General features: G+C 35.0%; 2 protein-coding genes across 3 annotated transcripts; both read right to left on the bottom strand.

Annotated features, from left to right (window-relative positions):
* Positions 1–487: 487 nt before the first annotated feature.
* Positions 488–12,512, bottom strand: cav1 (caveolin 1). 2 transcript variants are annotated; one of them, NM_212651.1, is given in 3 exon segments: positions 488–1,824; positions 11,478–11,645; positions 12,269–12,512. In NM_212651.1, coding segments are annotated over 3 exon segments (546 nt in total). In that variant the 5' UTR covers positions 12,305–12,512; the 3' UTR covers positions 488–1,482.
* Positions 12,513–14,246: 1,734 nt separating this feature from the next.
* cav2 (caveolin 2) lies at positions 14,247–19,484 on the bottom strand. Its single transcript, NM_001002150.1, is given in 3 exon segments — positions 14,247–15,530; positions 18,425–18,612; positions 19,270–19,484. Coding segments are annotated over 3 exon segments (489 nt in total). The 5' UTR covers positions 19,420–19,484; the 3' UTR covers positions 14,247–15,379.
* Positions 19,485–22,498: the final 3,014 nt, after the last annotated feature.

Raw genomic sequence — 22,498 nt, 5'->3', positions numbered from 1 at the left:
TATGCAGCATGTGTGTCTGACAGTGAATAAACATAGAAGCAGACAGGATTGCTTACAAAATTTCCACACCAAATGATGTCACTGTCAATAGCAGAAACAACATTTAAAACAAGTTCTTCATCTTCAAAGACTGCAAATAAAGTTTAAGTGTAAGTTAAGGCTGTGGTGATGTGCTTTCGTGTTAGAAAAGTTCAATCTTCACGACCTGCTGGAAGACTTTGCTAATCGCTAGCTTCATGTGATGTCTCTCTGGAAGTTGTAAAGATACTCTCTGCCACTCATAAAGCTGTTGCCATGAGCACCGGGTTGAAGCATTATATATATGTCAGGGCCAGGAACAGTCTCTTTGTTAGTATTTGCTGAGTTGGCAAAGGGTTCAGTGAGGGCACCTCTTTGGCCCCATGTTTAGGCCGTCCACCATATTTAGTGGCAACATGCAGTGTGACGGGCAGTCTTGACATCAGCAGGGCCACGCATACTTTTTTTTCCTTTAAAATTTGTTCAGATTCCCTGAACCCTCTCCCAAAAACACACACAAAAAATATCTGGATTACATAAACCCCATTCATGACCAAAAAAGGGCGATAGTACCCAAATTGAAGGATAAACATAGCAAAACTACTGGAATCTACTATGTAATGTTTACACACTACAAGTATTTTTGGACCGAATAAATGGACGTGTCAGTGATAGAAATGGGATAAAACAAACAAAACCAGAAAATAAAAACACAAATTCACAGCCTTGTCCCAGCAGGCAAATCTTAAAGGGATAGTTCACCCTAAAAATCTAAATTCTGTCATTATTTAGTGAATCTAATATCATTCCAAACTCCTATACCTATTTGATTAGAAGTAGCCTATTGTGTCCAAAATCCAGTTATTTCAATACGTTTTTATGCAATCTGGAATTTCATGAAAGATATTCCAGTTGATCAAGCGATGGCTTTTCTAAAAATTCCATTACAAATAATAATAGTCAAGCTCCATGCCTTAAAATGAAAAAAAAAAAAAAAAAAACAGGACCTTCAAAAGCACCATAAAAGTGGTCAACGTGCATTTCTCTGTTTTTGACAGACTTGGAATTATCACACTAGTCATACAAACCACTATTATTGCACTTTAGGAGCTTGGAAAATTTGGAATGACATTAGTGTCAGTAAACACTTAAAAGAATTAGCATTTTTCCATGAACTGTCACAATAAAAGTAAGGCTGAAACAGTATTCCTACAATGATAAATGCTAACAAATGACAAAGAAAATTAGAGATTTTCAACACACGTCCCCTAAATCCAAAGCTGAGTAGACAAATCTCACAGATGCATTTGAACAGGAATGGAGAGTCAACCCTTCACTTCTGCTCACATTTTTTGTTTCCTCTTTATTACAGAGGCTACGTTTGATTTACCTCCCAACATTGGACATTGGTTTCCATTCCCCCATCCCACCCGATCCCTCTGGCTCTTCTCTTTCACTCTGTCCTTACACCACCTTAGTAGCAGTGACCCGGACGTTACTAAAGCATTTCCCCATGGCCTCAAAGAGTGGGTCGCAGAAGGTGTGCACACAGATGGAGTAAACTCGACTGATGCAGTGGATCTCGATTAGGTAGCTCTTCACGCAAGGCACCACGGCCCAGATGTGGATGAAGGAGAGGATGGCGAAGAAGATGCCCCATACCAGGGCGAGTGGGATGCCCACCAGCGCTGTCAGCAGCCTGTAGCACCAATATTTGGTTACTGTGAAGGTGGTGAAGCTCGCCTTCCACACGCCGTCGAAGCTGTAGGTGCCGGCAGGCTCGGCGATCACGTCCTCAAAGTCCACCTGGAGGTATAAAAAGATTTTTCGGAATTAGATCGTTTTAGATTGTATGATGGAAATCAGACATGGTTTCATTTTGCAGAACTGTTTTCCAATTAACCCACTGACTGGATTCTAAGACCTTTGAATCAATCATATGGTCAAAACCGTTACCGAAAAACCAGCCTGATCTCACAAGGAAACGTAACTATTTTGCGTTTTGTCAGTTTAGTGGCTAATTTAGAGGAGTTCAGCCAAAAATATAAGATTTAAGATATGAGTACCAAACCCCACCCCTAAACCCAACCAATCATGGTGGATGGGCAAATCATAGTAAAGTGTACAGTACGTGTAACCCAGGGATGTGACACTGACAACAGAGGTGCGGATCCACATGCAGGTTTATTAGAATGGTCAGGCAAGCAGTGGTCAACACAGGAGCAAACAGATGTATAGGGGCAATCCAGAGTCGTAGTCAAAAGGCAGGCAGATGGTCAGAAGGCAGACAGCAAAGAGTATTAAATAAATAAACGAGGCAAGGATCAAAAACACAGCAAAGGCAGACAAAGGAAACCGCATTGTAGTGTCACTAAAACAGATAACAAGACTCAGCAACAGATAGTCCAGAAGCAGCATGAGCTGTGGGAGTCTAATCAGTGGAGCCTTGGAGCAGGTGTGTGTGTGTGAGTGAGTGTGTGTCTGGCATGACTGAATATGTAGTCCATTTACAAGCAGATTTGTAGTCCTATGTGTGTGTGAATTCTTTCCAGCGATCTCTGGTGGTTAGACCGCTGGTGATCATGACAGTACTAATGCGATCATGCATATTTACATGAAATAATCCAAAAGACTAAACTAAAAGGTCCACAAGTTACATATTAGCGTTAGCATTGTAAATACCTTTAATATTTAATTAAATCCTGGTGGATTTTTCAGGATGTCATTTTTTTAATAATATATTTTCAATACAATATATGTATATGAATATATATATATTTTACAATAATAATTATTAAATATTTTTGCTCTCCCTGCAATTCGTAACTTTAAAAAAACCTAATTTAGAGGTTTATTCATATATATTTGTACGATCTCATTTGTACAGTTTAGTACTATTTGCTTATCCAATGTGACGGTTGGGTTTAGGTGTGGGTTTGGTGCCACACCTCTTTTTCAAAATTGACTGATCAGGCTAATAGTAACTTGCAGGTTGGATATACATATACTGCATATATAAAGTGAGCAATATTTTATTTTTGTATGTGCATTTCAGCTTTAAAATGTATGCATAAATCTGGCAGCCATAACTAATAAAAATAAATCTGTGGTTAATTTATAAATTGATAAAATATTAAAAAAAAATTATATAGAAATAATATACTCCACTACTTTACTATTGGAGACAAATAAAGATTGTAGAAAAATAAATTATGCTGTTTTTTATTACATTTTTTTGCATTATATGCCTGTTATGTATTATAATTGATACATCAAGCTCGTATAATAAAATACAACATAATATAATTTCATTAAATTAATTTTGTGATCACATAATTACCATAAAATAGCTTAGTAGTATGAAACGCGATATACAAAATAATACACACACACACACACACACACACACACACACACACACACACACACACACACACACACACACACACACACACACACACACGCACACACACACACACACACGAATGAAGGAATGAATGAAAATAAGGGGAAAATATATATTATAATTCATGGAAACATATTGCGTGTCTTATATTATATTATATTATATTATATTATATTATATTATATTATATTATATTATATTATATTATATTATATTATATTATATTATATTAATTTTGTGATCACATAATTACCAAAATAGCTTAGTAGTATGAAACACGATATACAAAATAATACACACACACACACACACACACACACACACACGAATGAATGAATGAAAATAAGGGGAAAATATATATATTTTTATTCATTCATTCATTCATTCATTCATTCATTCATTCATTCATTCATTCATTCATATCAAGCTGACAAGGAAATGCAGTCTGTTTCCTCCTCCCCCTATTCCCCATCTCCACATTCCTCACAGACAGCATCTTTACATTGTACAGCAGCCGGCTGGGATTCTCTCAGACTGGTACGGGCTGCTTCATGCCCAAACCACCTAACTCTAAACGTCCTGCATCCACAGCAGATCAGAGCAGATAGTGCCTGACACCAAACGCTAACATTTACAGAAGACGTGTATATATAAAAGCCATTTAATAAGGCCAGGAAAGGTCTTGGTTTAGATCCTTGCAGAGCTGGCAAACCTCATGCCATTAAAACATAGCAGCACACTTGCTTTTAAAGACAGATGTGTTTATTTCAGTTTCGACGCAGATTATGCAAAGAAAGCGCACACACAAACACACCCCGTCCTTCACAGTAACACGTGGAAGTCAAGATAAAGCTAATATTTATTTAACAACTCCTGCTTGAGTCACAGTAATGTGGAAGGCTGTTTCTGACACTGGATTTTAAAAATCCTGCATTTTGTCCTGTTTTCAGCCCATAACTCTGAGGCTATACTTTTTAATTATTAGGTTACATTTTCCCAGCAGGCACACAATGTCATAAGACATTAATATCAGGTTAGGTTTAGGTCATGACTTCAGGTCAGGTGATTAAAATTCAATGACTAGCCAGCGTCTAAGGAAAACGTTTTTTTGACATCCAATAATTAAATGACATTGATATTTGGTTGATTTTAGGTTGGAAAGTGACCAACATCTAACATCGAGTAAACATCTTAAACCAGGGATCACCAAACTTGTTCTTGGAGGTCCGGTGTCCTGCAGATTTTAGCTCCAACCATAATCAAACACACCTGAACAAGCTAATCAAGGTCTTACTAGGTATACTTGAAACACCCAGTCAGGTGTGTTGATGCAAGTTGGAGCTAAACCCTGCAGGGCACCAGACCTCCAGAAACGAGATTGGTGACCCCTGTCTTAAACCAACGTCAAGTACTGAAATTTTTTCATCAGCTATGGCAACCAAAATCCAACATCTGATACATGTCTTACTGGGAGCGTCCACACAATGTCAAGCTGTAACATCATCAGACGTTGATATTTGGTTGGTTTTAGATTAAACATTGGATGTTGACATCGGCCTGAGTTCTGACGTCAACCCAATTTTCATTTCCAAGTAAAATGCAACACCCCCACAACATTGGGGTACAACGTCAATCTGATGTCAAGGTGACGTCTTGTGCCTGCTGGGTTGTATGTCAGATTTTTTGTTTTTGTCAGACTTTATTTCTCACAATTCTGAGTTTACATAACAATTCTTCATTTGCATCTTGTAATTTTTTTTATTTTACACAATTTTCAGTTTACATCTCACAATTCTGAATTTACATCTCAGTGCTAAAACTACAAAATTCTTATTGTTTCCATCTGGCGGTTCTCAGTTTACATCTAGCCATTCTTATTTTACATCTCAATTGTTTACATCTAGAATTTCTTAGTTTACGGTTGTTAATTATTTAAGTATTATTTAAGTAGATCTCCAAACACTTTATTGTGTATACTGCGATTTTAAGTAAAATCACGCAATTCTGAGTTTACATCCTGCAAATTGTGTGTTTGTATGTCAAAATACTTTGTTTATTTCCCACAATTCTAAATTTACATCTAGCAATTGGGAAATAACATCTCGGTTCAGAATTTACATCTTAAACTTCTTAGTTTACACATTGCAACATATTTTACTATTCTTTACTAGTTTACGTAACAATCTTCATTTTACAAGTGTTTACATCTTATTAGGTCATATTTCACAGTTGTTTACATCTCACAATTTATAATTTTCTATAGATCTCAACGTACTACAGTTTGTCTCAGAATTAATTCTAAGTTTACATATCTTGCAATTTTAGAGTTTACACTTCAAATTACTTTGTTTACATCAAACAAACATTTTGTGTTTACATAACAATTAACAATTACTAACAATTCTGAATAGAGTTTACATTTCACGATTGTGTTTGAATTTCGCAATTTGTTGTAATCATTCACACTTCTGATTTTACATTTGAATATAGTTCAAATTTCGTAAACAAATTTCTAGTTTACATTTTGTCAAAATAAAATATTAGTTTACTTCCTGCAAAATGAGTTTACATCTCAAAATACTTCGTTCACATCTCAAAACTGAGTTAAAATTTCTAAATTCTTGTTTTACACCTCACAATTCTGAGTTTACATTTTTAAAAATTGTGTTCACATATCAAAATGTTCAGTTTACATTTCAAAATTCTTAGTTTACATCTAGAATTTGTTGATTTGGATATCCCCAAGGAGATAATAAATTATTATCTCATTGGAATAAAGGCCAGTTAGGTTAGTTTAGTTTATAAGTCTGATATGTATACAACAGGCTTAGACAATCTGAAAGAGTATTTCAGAGAGTTTTAGTAAAAGGAAAATGATAAATGACTTCTTGTCCAAGGATTTCAGACCATCATAGATAAAGCTGCCAAAGAAACCCCCTAATTATACATGACTTATATAATCCTGTCCTCCCAGTTCATTTATCTACAGTATACCCCAACTGGCTGGACACATAGTTTCCATTACTTGAATGTTACAACTATGACTTTCAACACTCTTCAAATAAACAGTTCCTGAGCCGTTCCCTGATAACACCCTCGCTGCACTGACAGAAGGATCAAGCTGCATTCTTCAATCCTGGGGGCTTGTGATTATATTTGACCCCTCCACACAGATAATAAATCATCAGTATGAAGAAGAAGTTTAGGGAGGAGTGAGGAGTTTGATGAAAAGACCAATTTAATAATCTAAAAGCCACAATGTAAATAAATAAATCACTACTCAAACTGAAGTAAAACAGATTAAGTAAAACTAGATAATGAATCACTTTTAAACTGACAAAACAAAACATATATCTATAGTAGTTACATAGATGTAAATCTATTTATTTAATGTTTAATTTATTTAATGCCAGTGTTAGGGATGCGTTGATCAGGATTTTTGCAGCCAATACAGAGTATCAATTCCTTGTCACGGGGGTCGGCCAATATCGATTCTAATGTTTTAAGCTTTATAATGCATAAAGCACATTTTCACTCTACGTATGAGACTTAAGTGCCTTACCTAATAGAATAAATGAAAGACGTTGCATATAATCACTTATACATGGCTCTTCTAACAATTTTGTGTGGACATGTAATGATCAGAAACAGCTTTATAGAAAATAAAAAAAAGAAAAATCACTAAAAATGCAATTTGAAAACACTGCAAATGATGAACAAATAATTTATCATGTCTCAATGAAGTTTAAAACACATATTTAATGCATAAAAAGTTAAAATGCACCTAGAAATCCATTACTTCTTACTAAAAGAAAATAGGCCTATAAACCACTTTTATTTAAACGTTTATTACACTTAGTTGTATTATAAACTTTTCGATTTAAAAATTATTTATGATATTTTTAATTTCTCTAATATTTCCAGCCAGGTTTTAATGAACTTGCATTATTGTAACTTGCAATAAATACTGCTTGTAAACTCGTAAAAAAAAACACTTTTGATCTGTTCATGACATCGGCCAGATTAGCAAGTACCGATCAAGGCATAAAGTGTGATTATCGGCCAATACCAATCTCAGACCAATCTATCGGAGCATCCCTAGCCAGTGTGCCTCTATGTTTATTTAATGAATGTTTTAAAACGTCATTTGGCACAGAAGAATGAATCGCCAACTATTTCAGCATATGTTTTAAGGCAGCGGATGCCCTTCCAGCTGCAACCCAGTACTGGAAAACACCCATACACTTATTCGCACACACTCATACAGTGCTAACCACTGAATCGTTGTGTTGCCCAACTAAAATTATTTTCAAGTTAAATTTAAAAACAAACATAAAATAAAATTACTATATAAATAAATAAATCTTTTTTTATATACATACAAGCACACAAATATTATATGATAAATTAGTCCTGACAGTATATGTTTTTAGGTCATTGTAACTTATTAAACAAAGTTAATCGTGTTCTAACTTTATTTTATAAGTTGCTCAAGCAGTTTTAAGTCAGTTTAGCTAATAGGTTCAATAAAGACATAAGGTCAATTTGATTCAGCTTAAAATTTTAAGGCAACCAGCATTTTTTACATTGTAGACATATTTAAAATAGCTTATTTGACGTTTAATAATGCAGATAAATTGAAGTTAAATGTGTAAATAATGATATATATATATATATATATATATATATATATATATATATATATATATATATATATATATATATATATATATATATATATATTACTTTTCAAATTGAATCTAAATACTCTAAGTCACCCTCCAAAAAACACAATATGCAATATGAAAACAATGTTTTCTTGGATGAACAAAAGCTGCACAAAAACAATGGAACTCTTAAACACTAACAACAGTTTTATATTAAAAACAATCATATCCGCCATGTTTATTTTGTTCCAAATCCTCAATCGCCATGGCAACAGCCTGTGACTCATTCGGAATTGTAATTCATATGCGGTGACTAAAAAACCCACCAAGTAACTACAACTCTATGAGTTCTAGAAGTTTTCTCCTATCAGCCAGGAATTATAGTACTTCAGCAAAAAAACTACTGTACATACTCTATTATTACAAGTCTAACAGTGATGATGACCATCTAAGTGGCCCGGCCTAAGACTGCTCTCTGGCCAAAAATCCCACGTGGATGAGCTATTAAAAGAATGCAGTTTTATGAGAGGAAAATATTCCGTTCCAAGGGAAAGCTACGCATGTGTTTGTGCACACAAGAATCTTTGATGTGGATGTCAGTGGGAGTGAACTTGGACCGCGAGTGCATCACGGACCAGAAAAATGCCCCATCTGCACGTATGTATGGAGAATTTGTGTAAAACGGAGATGGGAATTCCCTCTCCTACGCAAGACCACTGCGAGCACTCAACCCCTTTTAAGGACAAAATCAAAGGACTGCGTGCACAAAATGAGTTCGACTTGTGACACCAATCCCATAATTCTAAGCATGAACAGAACAATTGCTTTTAGCGTTCTCTGGATTCAATTTTCAGTCAAATCATAAAAAGCATTCAAATGCATGTGTCCTCGGGGATGTGACTCAGTGTCATGTTGTGGTGGGAGGGGAAAAGACGATGAATAAGTGAAAACAAATAAGGGTTGAGATGAATGAAGAGGATCGTTTAAAAAAGCTATAAAGCAAATCATCAAGTGACCTTTTTTTTGTTATGAAAGGAATCGCCCCACGCCCAGAATGTTAGGTGCTCAAAAACAGGAAACTGTTAATATTTCCTTTTTAAAGAAGGTTGGTTTGACAGCTTATTGCTGCATGGGAGTTCCTACAGCAACAAGCCTGTAAAAATGAGAGCACTGTGCTATTATTGTATGCACAATTTTCACAAACACATGCCACAATCGAAGTATTTCACTTTGGTACCCTGTTGATAATTGTTTCCACCCTGTTGGAATATACAACTTAAAGGGAGAGTTCACTCAAAGTGGAAATTCTATCATTTGCTCTGCCTTCTGTACCAAACCTCTTTGAGTTTCATGTTTCTGTTGAACACAAAAGAAGTTATTTTGAAGAATGTCAGGACTGGTCGTCAGTGACTTCCATAATGTTTTTTTTGTTTTGTTTTTCTATGGGTGTCACCAGTTTCCAGCATTCTACAAAATACACTGTATAATAATGCTAGGTACCACACAATAGATTTGTATTGGAACAACATAAAAGGATTGAGTTAACATATTACTTTTTACAAATATAAGTGGATGGAACATAAAAGAATTAAGTTGTCCCAATAAAAACTTAAGCTCAGCTCATTTTAAATAAGTGTTTGTCCAAACAACAAACATCATTTTCGAGTGTATTTTATTTTGTGTTCAACTAAAAAGTCAACTAAAAATGTGGAAACACTTGAAGGTGAGTAAATGGTGAGCAAATTTTCATTTTTGTGTGAATCTGTTCAGGCTGGGAACTGGTTGGTCAAGTAATGTGGTCTACAAACCAAAACACCTAAGGGGCCATTCACACAGAATGTGCTTTTCCATCTCAGTGCATTACTTTTACATTGTTTTTTTATGTTAAAGGACTTTACAGACTTGCATGACCATTATGTTTCTGTAATGCAATTTTTACAAGTTGCACCATTCTTTAATGTCAGTTCCAAAGCAGCGGACCAATCAGAATAACGGAAAGGCATGGCAAGCATCTTTGGATGCAACGATGTGTTCTGTATGAATCACCCCTAAGGAAGCTTGAAAGTGTGTTTTACTGTAAGGCCATGTTTACACTTGGTAATACTATGTTTTGCTTGATTGAAGTAGATAAAGTTATGTTTAATAATGTTTTGCTTGATTGAAGCAGACCTCATCACATATATACCAGCCATTCTAATCTGTCTCTTTTGGCCACATTTCTTTGAGAGGCTTGTGTATTTATGCACTTCAGAACTTTCAAACCAATATTGTGAAATACACTTGCACAATTGATATACAGTATGAGGAAGACACATACAAGACGTTCGTTTCTGCTCCACAAAACTATGCCAAGCTCAGTGGATTTGCAAGCCAGGCTCAATGGAAATATGTGATTCTGGCTACGTAAAAACTACAAATCGTACCTTCCGGTATAAACCCATTTTGCTGCACTGAACCTAAATGAACACCTTTTTCTAACATTTAATAAAGAGTTAATTATCTTGTTATGTTTTTTGTAGATCTTTGCATAATTTTATTTGTCCATTAAAGCGTTTTGGTGCATCTGAAAATTCCAGTGCTCTTCTACCAGCAATCAGCTGTGAGCACTTCTCTAAAAACAATGAGAGATTTTATTTCCAATGAACCTGTGCATTGTGCTCACAGTTCAGTACATTGTGCTTTTTTATTTACATTTCAAACCAAACTTACTATTTTGGGTGGCAAAGTTTAAATTGCATTTCCACTACAAAGTACATTGATCAAATGTTTGATTAGTGAAAAGAGAGGAATAATCTACTTAAATGAAAAATGTATTTTAATGCAATCCCATTTTAATGGCTGAAAGTGCATAAGCTCAAATAGTTTTGAACATCATTGAATAGTTTATAATAGTAACAAAAATGCATTTTAATACCAGCTGTAAAGCAATTTTGCAAGTAAAATTGTACATTATAATTCCCAAGTACTTGAAGCCATCATTGTTTCTACATTCAAAATTAATCGTTTCCAGTGCCACCTTGACAAACTGACCACTGACTCACCACTTTTGTTATGAAGCCAACTTTCTATTGTGTTATAATGGGAAACTATTGGGATAAAATGGTCTTACTTAGCAGTGTGTATAAACTGCAATGCACTTTAAAGACTTTTCTGAATTATAAATTAAATATAACAATGAAGGATTTGCTTTTATCTGTCCATACAAATTATATTTGCTAATATCAAGTATGCAGTTATGAATATCACATATACTAAACAATAACCTGTGAGATTCTTATTAACGTTTCCATGCAGTTAAACAAATGTCCTCATTATTTATATTTTAAATTTAAATTGAATACCCAACAATTAAAAAAGTTGCATGAACCAGACAAAGTTTGTCCTACCTTCACCACATCGTCATTTAAATGCTTTGGGTCTCGGTTGACCAGGTCAATCTCCTTGGTGTGGACATCCTGAAGTGTCTTTTCGTTGATGCTGTCGTTATCCATTTCTTTATTGTTTGGTTTGTAAATGTTCCCCTGTTTCCTGATAAACGGCGAGTGAGCGTATTCCTGCGGTTCCAAAGAAAACAGAAAATGAAGTTCATGAGCGTGGAGTGGGAGACTCGGGCGCAACTCAGCACAGCCCTGGCATGGGATGGTTTTAAGCGGATAGAAATGAAGCACCACACCCCTCTGGAACACAGTGGCGCATCCCGCCACACGGAGGCGCCATTTTACATTATGCGCCTGTTGTGCTCCCTTTTTATTCCGCAGCAGAAAATATGAAAATGCGCTCACTGCTGAAAAATCTTGTTTTTAGTTCGTGCTTAAATTATATTACTGTAACAAAATTGTTTAGACGCAGTTTCCCTTTATAAATATGTGTATTGATAAAGTACTTCTATTTCACCTGGATTAATGAGCAGTTCATATTTTCATAGCCTAGTATTATTTTATTCAGCTGTGTTTGTGAAAGTGTTGCGAAAGGGAGGCTTGCAGTACAAATACGTGCCAGGAAAAGATAAGACTTCAAATCTGCCAATAATGTAGCAAGTGTCAACACTGCCTCCGTTTGTTGATAAACCATACAAAAGGTTTGCAAATAAGTAACTAAATTAAATTTTGCTCTGTATAAAATTAATTGTCATCAAAAGTAAAAGATTTCTGAGGTAAAATAGGGGTGTTCTTCTTACCTCTTCAGGTGTCCCGTCCTTGTATCCGCTAGTCATGCTGTCCCGTGCCTGAAGTGCGATCAGATGAGTGTGAGGAAACAAGACAATCAGTACAGAGGAAGCAGTGTGGGAGGCGTGGGGATATTGCTTTCTGTGGGGAGTTTTTTTTCCCTTAAAACAGCCCTCTCTTCTGCATGCTAAAGTCCCATCAAGCTTTTATCTGAAAGCTAGTTTATCTCTCTTGAAGACTCTCACGGCACAGAGTGGGAGTTTCTCCCAGTCACTGAGTTTGTGTGTTGAATGAATGAGGAACCCTCCATTAGCCTGCCAATCACACAGCTACGCAGCATTAGTGGTTGGGGATTTTGACGTGATTTTTTCCCAAATGGGAGGCACATCTGGGCATTAGACCAACTTTTCCTGCACGATTGCCATGTATGCTAACAGGAACATGCACTCTTTTTTTCATTAGCAGTTTTAAAATTGTGTTACAGTAATGCTAATCAAAATAAAGCAACCCTAAGCATTACACTTCATTTTTTTTTTTTGCTCGTTTAAACTACTTATTTAAAATGAGTGGAAACAACACAATTCTTGAGATTTCATTGGGACAACGTTTTTTTTTTTTTGTTCAATCCACATAAATCTGTTAAAAGTGTTAAGTTAATTTAATCAATTTGTGTTGGGACAACATGAACGAATTGTGTGGAACCCTGCATTTTTACAATGTTTGAAGGTTGTTTAGAGACAATATATATATATATATATATATATATATATATATATATATATATATATATATATATATATATATATATATATATATATATATATATATATATATATATATATAAAGCAAATCAAACTATTTTTAACCAAAGTAACCTAGTCAGACATAGTCACCCTACTATTGAAGTTTGATCTGTGCCAAAAGTCGACTGATGGTAGCTTCATTTGCCCTTATTGACTGTCATATTCACATAACATAGGTATAGGTTGATTGTGTTTTCTATGTTGTATTGTTCCTACAGAACAAGAAAAAGTTCAACAGAACATGACAATGTAACACAAAAATTGAAATAATAACTGAAAAACTAAAAACAAAAGGAAATACAAACATTAACATATAGTTATTTACCTCAACAAGTGGGCAGTTACTGTACATAAGGACAGATGTAGTTTACAAAGCAGTCTATTTAATTTTGTTACAAAAAATTGTGGTGCATATTAAAATTAAACCTTTAAATGTATGAAGCACTACTGACACTCAATGTCAGATTTTCCAATTCAGAATATCCATTAAAATATGTTTTACTATTGAACTTTTTGCACTTCGGATGTATAAACCTAAAAGGTAACTACACTGAGGTCTGTTTGCATATTAAAAGGTTCCTCGAGGCAAGACTTGCACTTCAGTTTGGAATGTTTTGAACAACACTGAAGCTGCAGGTTCTTGTTTTTCTCATATTTGCCTTACTTACGTATCATTTGCTTGACTTACCTATACATCTTTTTAGGAGGCATTTATTACACCTAACAAATGTTTGTATTTCTAGGTCAGATGCTGGCAAAGCGAGGGTTGTGACAGGCAATGCAAAATATGCAAACAACGTCGCCAGTGATAGTGGCCAAAGGTTGCTGTAGGTAAAAACTCCAGCAGCACTCTTATTATATGATAGATTTGATTCTATATTATATAACTTTACATTAATTGCAAGGTTCATCTATTTGTAGCTCATAGTAAACATTTTATTATACAAAATCAGAATGCAGAATGATTTCTTAAAAACCCAGCTGTTAAGCACTCAAAAGAACACTCAAATAGACTAAATACATACAGTTTGTTACGCTGTTTTCCTCAGGCATTTTTTCCGTGTTCAGCGAGTCACCTGAAGGGTTTATCTAATTGCACAATATGTAAAACCTTGTCAGGTTAACATTCCATATGCCAAGCATTGATCTGCACAGTCTCTCAGCAAAGAAAACAAAGTCCTTCAACTTCCAAAAATTATTTTATTTGGTGAACTGTGAGGCATTTAGTTCTGTCTTTCATAAGCTGAGCTGTGTTCAGCATGTTTGCTACATGACATCACTCAACAGGGCTAAGGAAACGGCACCTGAGCTTCTAATGTTCCATTGCAGTCAAATATTCCATTTACTCTGTGGAGCCACTAACAAAGCACAATCGATGGCAAACAGCATGTCAAATGTGGCTTTGCTAGTCAAACTAATCATCATTTGCTGTTTTATAATTTCAAAAGATGTCATTAATAGAGAAGAAAACAAGGAATGTACCTAAAAATCATAAATAGCTCACACTGGAATGCCATCAAATCTTTTAAGGGTACGTTTACAGAACTAAAAATGGACATTTTTGAGCAGTTTACCTAGAAACGGGTTTCAAAATTCTACTACTACTACAGCTCTTAAAGTGTCAATTTCAAAAATGTTTATTTGTGAAGAGAATGTCATGCATTATGTGTATTTTTATGTTCAGTCTGTACACGTATTAGTGCTGAACAACCAAAATAACAATAGCAGACAAGAGCACTGTATGCGTGCCAATACACATTGTTTCTTTACAAAGTGACACCTACTGGCCAGGCATCCATAATGCTGCCAATTAATTCATTTTTGTGAGCGTGATTGTTTTTGACAATGATGTTGTCTGTATGTGATCCTTTCCATTTTTAAAGTACAAAGTTATATAAACGTACCCTAACTCCAAACAATATAAATAAAACGCTTAAAAAACCTACAGCCCTATCGGAAGTAGTTGCATATTTTTTTTCCTTACCAGCACACCATGCGCTTATTTTAATAACATTTATCATGCAGTAGCACAATATATCATCCTTAAAGAATAAATCTCAAACATTACATTAAAAGTATTGCATTATATATAACATAAAAGCTTAATTAGACTTACATAACAGTACTGAAAAAAGCATGTCTGCATAGGTGCCACCCATAACAAAGTTGACATGTCAATAGCTACAACGGAATGAGAGACAAGTTCTTTCTCTTCTCTGTGCTTCAGAAGTCAAGGATAAACGTTCCTTCAGCTAGTAACTCTCAAAAGGGAGGGCAAAAGAGTGTGACAGAAAGATTCTGCAATACTTCTATGCGGAGTTAGATTTGCTCAGTCTTGATGTTGATGGAGGACAAGCACCGTCCAATGCTGAAGAAGAAAGGCCCTATAAACATGTCCATCAAGCTGGTCCAGATCACGTGGATGGAGGGCAGTGTCATCATGCAGCCCTGGATCACTGGCATCACCACCCTGTGGATAAAAAATAGCTCATCATTAAATGTGCTGATGACTTATAGTCAGATCAAGGTGAATGTGTTCATCTCTTTGTTCTAGGTTAAAAATGGACCCTGGAGAATTAACCTTCATATCCAGTGGTTCAACTGAATCATCAGCTTTGCTATTGTTAACATTAAAGCCATATGTGAGATCTGTCAGTGAGCATCACTGGACACTGGTCAATAAGGAGGTGAGGTGAGAGAAATATAATGTGTTTTCATTATCTACAGCATGTGTCTAAATGCTTTTTAAACTTACTATTTATAAGATTAAAGACCCTTTTTGTACATTCAGCAACTGTATTTATACATAAACCTGTTTTATAACTAACTGGATTAATTCTGACCAATTGATTGATGCTTTACCTGTAAAAGACTCATGGCCTGTGTTGTCGTTGGTTGCTTGTGTGTTGTTAAGAGTCTGTGTGGTTTTGCACTATGCCTAAGTGCATAGATATTTACATTGGACGTCGCCTACATACGTCGCCTTGTTGTCTATAGGAAAAAAAGTGTGTCAATAGAGCTGCCATTTTAGTACAGGGTAGTACTCCTTTGAAATGAATATGGGACCAAGGTGCAGTGGAGGACTGGCCATCCAGAGCCAGAGATACACACACACACACACGCATATATATATATATATATATATATATATATATATATATATATATATATATATATATATATATATATATATATATATATATATAAAGCGACAAAGAGCATGTGTGTGCGTGCATGGAGATGTATTATCCTCCCTCCCTGTTAAATTTGATCTAATACATGTCTTAAAATACACCCCTTCTCCTGCTATCACATCTCATTCTAACAGACGAAGTGATTTGTTTGTGAATGAATCTCTGTTATGAACGACTTGTTCACTTAGCCAACAATAATACAAGTTTCTGGCACCGCAGCATCTTGTTGTCATATTTCATTTGCATTGTTGGCTTATTTCATTCAACAAAACCTGCATAAGCCTAGTATTTAGTGCGAGCTGGTGCTACTTTGCCTTATGGTCAGTGCAGTAAGAGACTGTATTGTAATACTTGTTTAACACATAATATACTTGTTCAGCACAAAATTTCATAACATACAAAAAAGTAAAGAATTAAATCTTTCATGTGAAATGTTCTGCCTTCATGCTTTGTTTAATTTGTTTGCTCATTACTACACCCATACACAGCACTGAAGTCCAGCATCTTCACATTTGGCTTTTGGATGACATTTGTTCTGGGAGCATTGAACAAATGTGCTGGCACTATTGACTCATACTCCGAGTCCGTATGCGATACCTAGTGTATATGTCTATGGCCTAGGTGGTTGTTAGAGTTTTGCCACACAGTTGTTAAGGCCTTCTGTGGTATTTAACAGCATTGTTGCTGATTTAGGTGGTTGTTAGGGTGTTGCTATGCAACTGCTAACATAGCCTGTGGCATTCAGCAGTTTAATAGCCAATCTTGTGGTTGTTAGGGTGTTGCTATGTAATCACTAAAGTTCCCTTTTCTATTTAACACTTTGCTTTGGAATCTATGTGATTGTTACTGTGTTGCAACATTATGCAGTTGCCAAGATTTTGTATTGTTTTTACCATTTTCTTTGGTATCTTAACGATTACTAGGATCTCTGTGGTACTTATCACTATGTTTGCCAATATAGGTAGTTTTTAGGGTGTTGCTCTGTAATCGTGAAGATTCTCTGTGGTATTTAACAATATGCTCGAGATTCTAGGTGGTTGCCATGGTGTTGTTATGCTTTGCTTAAATTATTTTAGCTCTATGCTTAAGAATCTGGGTGGTTGTTACTGTGCTGCTAAGGTTCTGTATTGTTTTTAGCACTGCACTTGGGTATCTCAGTGGTTGTTTTGGTTTTGCTTTGCGGTTGTTATTGTTGTCTGTGGTATTTTAGCAGTATTTGGTAAGGTGGTTAGGGTGCTATGCAACTGCTAAGGTTTTCTGTGGTATTTAAGAGTATGTTATTAGAGTGTTGTTGCAGTTAATGTTATGTGTGGTCATTAGCACTGTTCTAAATGGTTGCTGTGGTTTACAAAAGCAATCACTCCTCAACAAGTTGCACAATTTGAGTCAATTTAGATATTATATACTAGACTTTAGCGTCTAGTAGGTTGCAAAAATATTGCATGGAGATTTGATGCACTACTCACTGACCTAAGTAAAAACAGCCAATATCCAAGACATTATGACATTTTAAAATTGTTCACCTGCTGTTACAGGGTCAAATTAGATGTACATGATTAGATGTAAATTAAAACAAATCTGTTTTTAGCAAATCTCAAAGTTTGAGATTTGTCACCCACGATAGTAGTCATTTAAGACTGACAATAAGACTGATCAGGTTTTTTTTTCCTATTCCTTTGAGCTACACTGACATCTCGACCTTGATCTTATCTAGCTAATTTGTCAGGACTACTCATTCCTAAGCTAACAGGGTCTCTCTGCTTCACTAGGCTGTGAAATTTACAAACATCCACATGTGCTACTACATCCACCTCAGGAGGACTGACTCTCAAAGTGTTGCTGATCTAAACTGCACAGGGTCAAGCACCAATGTTTGCCAAGTTTCTGCCTGCATGTGTCAAACCGCTAAGAGGTCGGAGCAAAACACTTGACTAAAATGCTAACAATCCAGCGTGAGTTATGTATGGACTTTTCCACTCTAAGTGGAAATGCAGGCCCACCTGCACTGGAAAAAAACCAACATACAAACTTTCTCTGTGACATTTCTTCATTTTTTTTTATGCCAGTCTTTATCTTGGTGGGAGGTGGCCAAGGAAAATATTCTGCAATTGAGCTGTGGAAAATACAACAGAGAGCCAGCAGCCTTTCTCAACAAGAAGCCTTTTCATACCAAATATGTATACAGCTGAGGATCCCGAAAACAATCCCTGCAATAAACGCCATGGGAATGGCCAGAAACGTGGTGAGGATCCGGTAGAAGACGTATTTCACCAGCTCGAAAACAGCATGACTACCAATCCAAACTCTGTCAAAGCTGTGTGTGGAGTTGGGCTCAGCGATGATGTCTTCAAAACCAACCTGTGGAATCAAACATGATATCAAAAATAACATTAATTACACTAGATTAACCCACATTAAAAAGATTAAATATAATTTTCATATTCTAACAGCACCAAAGAAATGTTAAAAGTCTATACATTGTTATATTTTGGAATGTATTATTATTATTATTATTATTAGTAGTAGTAGTAGTAGTAGTAGTAGTAGTAGTGGGAGTAGTAATATAATTAATAATATCACTGGTTGGTTTATGAAAATGAAATATATTAGCCTAACTACTTATATTGAATCAAAGCTGTGCTAATATTCAATACAGTAATGCATCTGTAATTATTGTTAATAATAAAACTACTTTCTTATTCTTATCTTATTTACACATTTCTTTCCTGTCATTTGTTTTCTTTTTTGTGTAGATAACAATGCAGTTTGCAAAAGCAGACATAGTAATACTCAAAATATATTTAAAAAGCGTATACACTAGGTTTATTGCGCACGTGCAACCATTCACATAAATCTCTTTATAAAAATGTGCTCGTGATAGCGGTGAGTGAAAACACCTTATACTGTCACAGGAAACTAATATGACCACGTCATATAAGGCATGTTTATTCAGATATATACGTTAATATTTCTAAATAAGTGATAGGAGCACCTCTCGCATGATCTGACACTTACCTTTAGGTGCTTGTTGATATCTTTAGGATCTCTGTCCTGAACCTCCGAATACACGTTCGGTTTCTTTCCAAGTATAGGTTCAATCGATCTGTTGAACTCATCCTCATCCATTATCACCCTGGTCTCTGATTTTTCTTTTTCTAGACCCATTTTTTAAGTTTTGGAGTTGCAAGGCGCGCGCTTCTGTCCACTGCGCCTGCTGGACGCGCTCTGTGCGCTCAGGACAGAACGCGTCCACGCCCCTCACGGAAGACGCGTTCACGCGCAGACAAAACACACAAGCGGCGCCCAGTTTTCTGCTACAAACAAACGTGGAACAACAGTAAGGACCCTTTAAAGGGGTCAATCCTAGTATAGCTGTCCTTATCTCGATACACTGTTTATTAAAACATAGTTCTAGGAGTGTTGACAGATTCTTGTTGTTATTTCCTCTATAGCGCATACGGCATAAACGCCACTTTTACCTCAGCTGTTTCCTCACATTTGACACTTTTATTCATTTCATTGGCTTATTATACAGTTTAAAATCTGAAGTATTTTAAAGTTTTAAAACTATAAATCTTTAGGGAATTGCTCAGAGTTTGCCTTCATTGTCTCCTCAGGCTCTTTTATTTAACAAAAAAATATTTTGGTTCTTTTAATACTACTACAACAACTACTACTACTACTACTACTACTACTACTAATAATAATAATAATTTATTTAAAACTGCATGAGACATTCAAACCAACAATCTGTTAACTATCTTAAAGAACTATTTATGATAATACTTTTGTTTATATACTGTTTACTTTTCTTTATGTTTGAGTGTAGAGATCTTTTTTTCCTGCCCTTTAGATTTTTTTTGTGTTTATTTGTAACCATCACAAACCCTTTCAGCACTCATTGTTGATTTGTGGGAGCTCAGCCTTCCAACAAAACATTCTCATCAGACTTTTTAAAATAACTATACATTTAAGCTTTCAAAATCTACCATTTTTTTATTCAGACCAACTATGTTCAGTTGATGAGAACCTACTTCATTCATTGTCTTCATTATAGCAAGTAAGTACAGACATATTATCCATATTGTTTTGAGTTAGCCTATCATATTTATTAATATATTGTTCAGAAGCATGAGCAGCACATACCTATGAAGGCAGCATTTGTCTGGTTTTGGACTCAGTCGATGACTTTTAGTAGATCATTTGCCTGTCTTAACTTCTGCTAGTGCTAGTAGGCCACTCATATCTTTTATACACTGTTAACTGATCCAGTGGTTGTTTTTGCATTCCTATTTGACTTTTCAAAGGGACTACTCATCCTACAAAATTAAGTTCCCTCACTGAAAATTTAAACGGCATGGTGTATGCAAACACTTTGGCATTATCTTTATTCATTATGTTAAACAAAACTGAAATAATATTAGATATTTATGTAATTATTCTGTCAGATAAAAGTCATGTGGTGCAACCAACATGCAGGGAAAAAACATACAACAGGAATTTACACAAAGCACCCCAGGAGTCCCTCAAATATGTCATTATTTGAATCTTCAAAAACTGACATTTGTGAATAAGAAATTGATTGATAATAATATTGAAATAACATTGATAGTTATAATAATAATAATAATAACGATGACAATAATGATGATGATGATAATAATGATTAAAGAACAATCTTTCAAGTATATGTGAAAATCTAAAACACTGATATTTATAATATAATATTAAGGGAAAATATTCATGTATATAAATAATAATAATGTTTTATAATTATATAATATTTATGAATATTTGGTAAAAATAATAATGATAATATGTAAAATAATAAATTAATAAATTGACATGAATTTTACATTATTAAATGTTATAGAATATAACATAATAAATCAATTTCTTTCTGAGGAATATTTTCTATATCAAGTAAAAAATATATATAAATTAATAAATAAATATACTTTTAAATATTAAAAAGTACTTTTCATACATCCACTTTACTTTTGTCGCTACTTTATTTTACATCTAATTCAGACAAATATGTGCATAAAATGACATTCAGCAAATCTGAATTTTGTTTTAAACATTTTTAAATCAAAACTTATAGCACAAATACCTTTCATTAATCAGCTTTATTTCTGTGTATTACAAAAATTCCAACTTTTTCTTTTCCACAATGAAACTAGATTATGACCACCTTTCTCATTCTGCTAAACAATATCTTCTATCGCTCCCACCATTTTAACACTTTTCATAATACATACCAACTATCTGAATATAACATTGATCATTATAACCAGAAGGAATGAAGGAAGCTGATACACACATAAACAACAAACTCATTGTGTTGTAAAAAGGGGAGAGGCATGAGCAGCTCATAACAGCAGAGCAAAAGCACAACAGTGGGAGTGAAAAGCACATTCGGCCCACCAGACCTCACACAATACAGGTCATAATCCCTATGGATAAACACACAGCCGATTTAAAGCTGCTCTGCAAAGGTGCCAAAGTCTTTCCTCTGCGTGTGCGGGTTTGAAACAATGTTCAATTCTCTAATTTGAAACCAAACATTAGTGGCTGCCTTTAGATTTTAAGTTGAAGCAAATGAATCTTGAGTCATTTCAACTTGCATTGCAATAAACTGATTTTAAACTGCTTGTGTAATGTAAGGGTGCTAGACAATGCAGTTGAGGATCCACGTGCAGTTTATTAAACAGATTACTCAAACAGGCAACGGTAAAAAAGGAGCAAACAAAAGCATACAGAAAATCCAGAATCATAGTCAAAAACAGGCGAATGGTCAGGCTGCAAAACAACAAAAAGGATGAACAAAACAATGGTCAAAAACACGGGAAGGCAAGACAAGAATAACGCTTAAGTGATGCATTTTTTTTTCACTTCATCAGTTGGTGGTTTTATTTCCTCCCCACTGGCTTGCTCGGATCGGACTTGTGGAGCTGCTCAGCATGCATTTGCTCTTCAATGTTTGAGCTTTCAGCAGTGAAATGAACCGCAATGAACTAAACTAAACTGAACTGAAACTCTGAATGTTGGACTTTACTAGAACTTCTAGGTTGGGCTGTTTTGTCAATCTACATTGTAAAATGTGCTCTATAAATAAACATGAATTGAATTGAATTAAATTAAATTGAATTGAATGCTCTAAGCAGAAACAAAACTTAGCAAAATTTGTGTGAATATGTGGTGTATATATAGTCCAAGTAACCATCTTCAGCTGTGTGTGTGT

Source organism: Danio rerio, chromosome 25, assembly GCF_049306965.1.
Source record: "Danio rerio strain Tuebingen ecotype United States chromosome 25, GRCz12tu, whole genome shotgun sequence".
Taxonomy (NCBI): domain Eukaryota; kingdom Metazoa; phylum Chordata; class Actinopteri; order Cypriniformes; family Danionidae; genus Danio; species Danio rerio.
The sequence above is the reverse complement of the archived record's forward strand: the minus strand, read 5'-3'. Positions and strand labels throughout refer to the sequence as shown.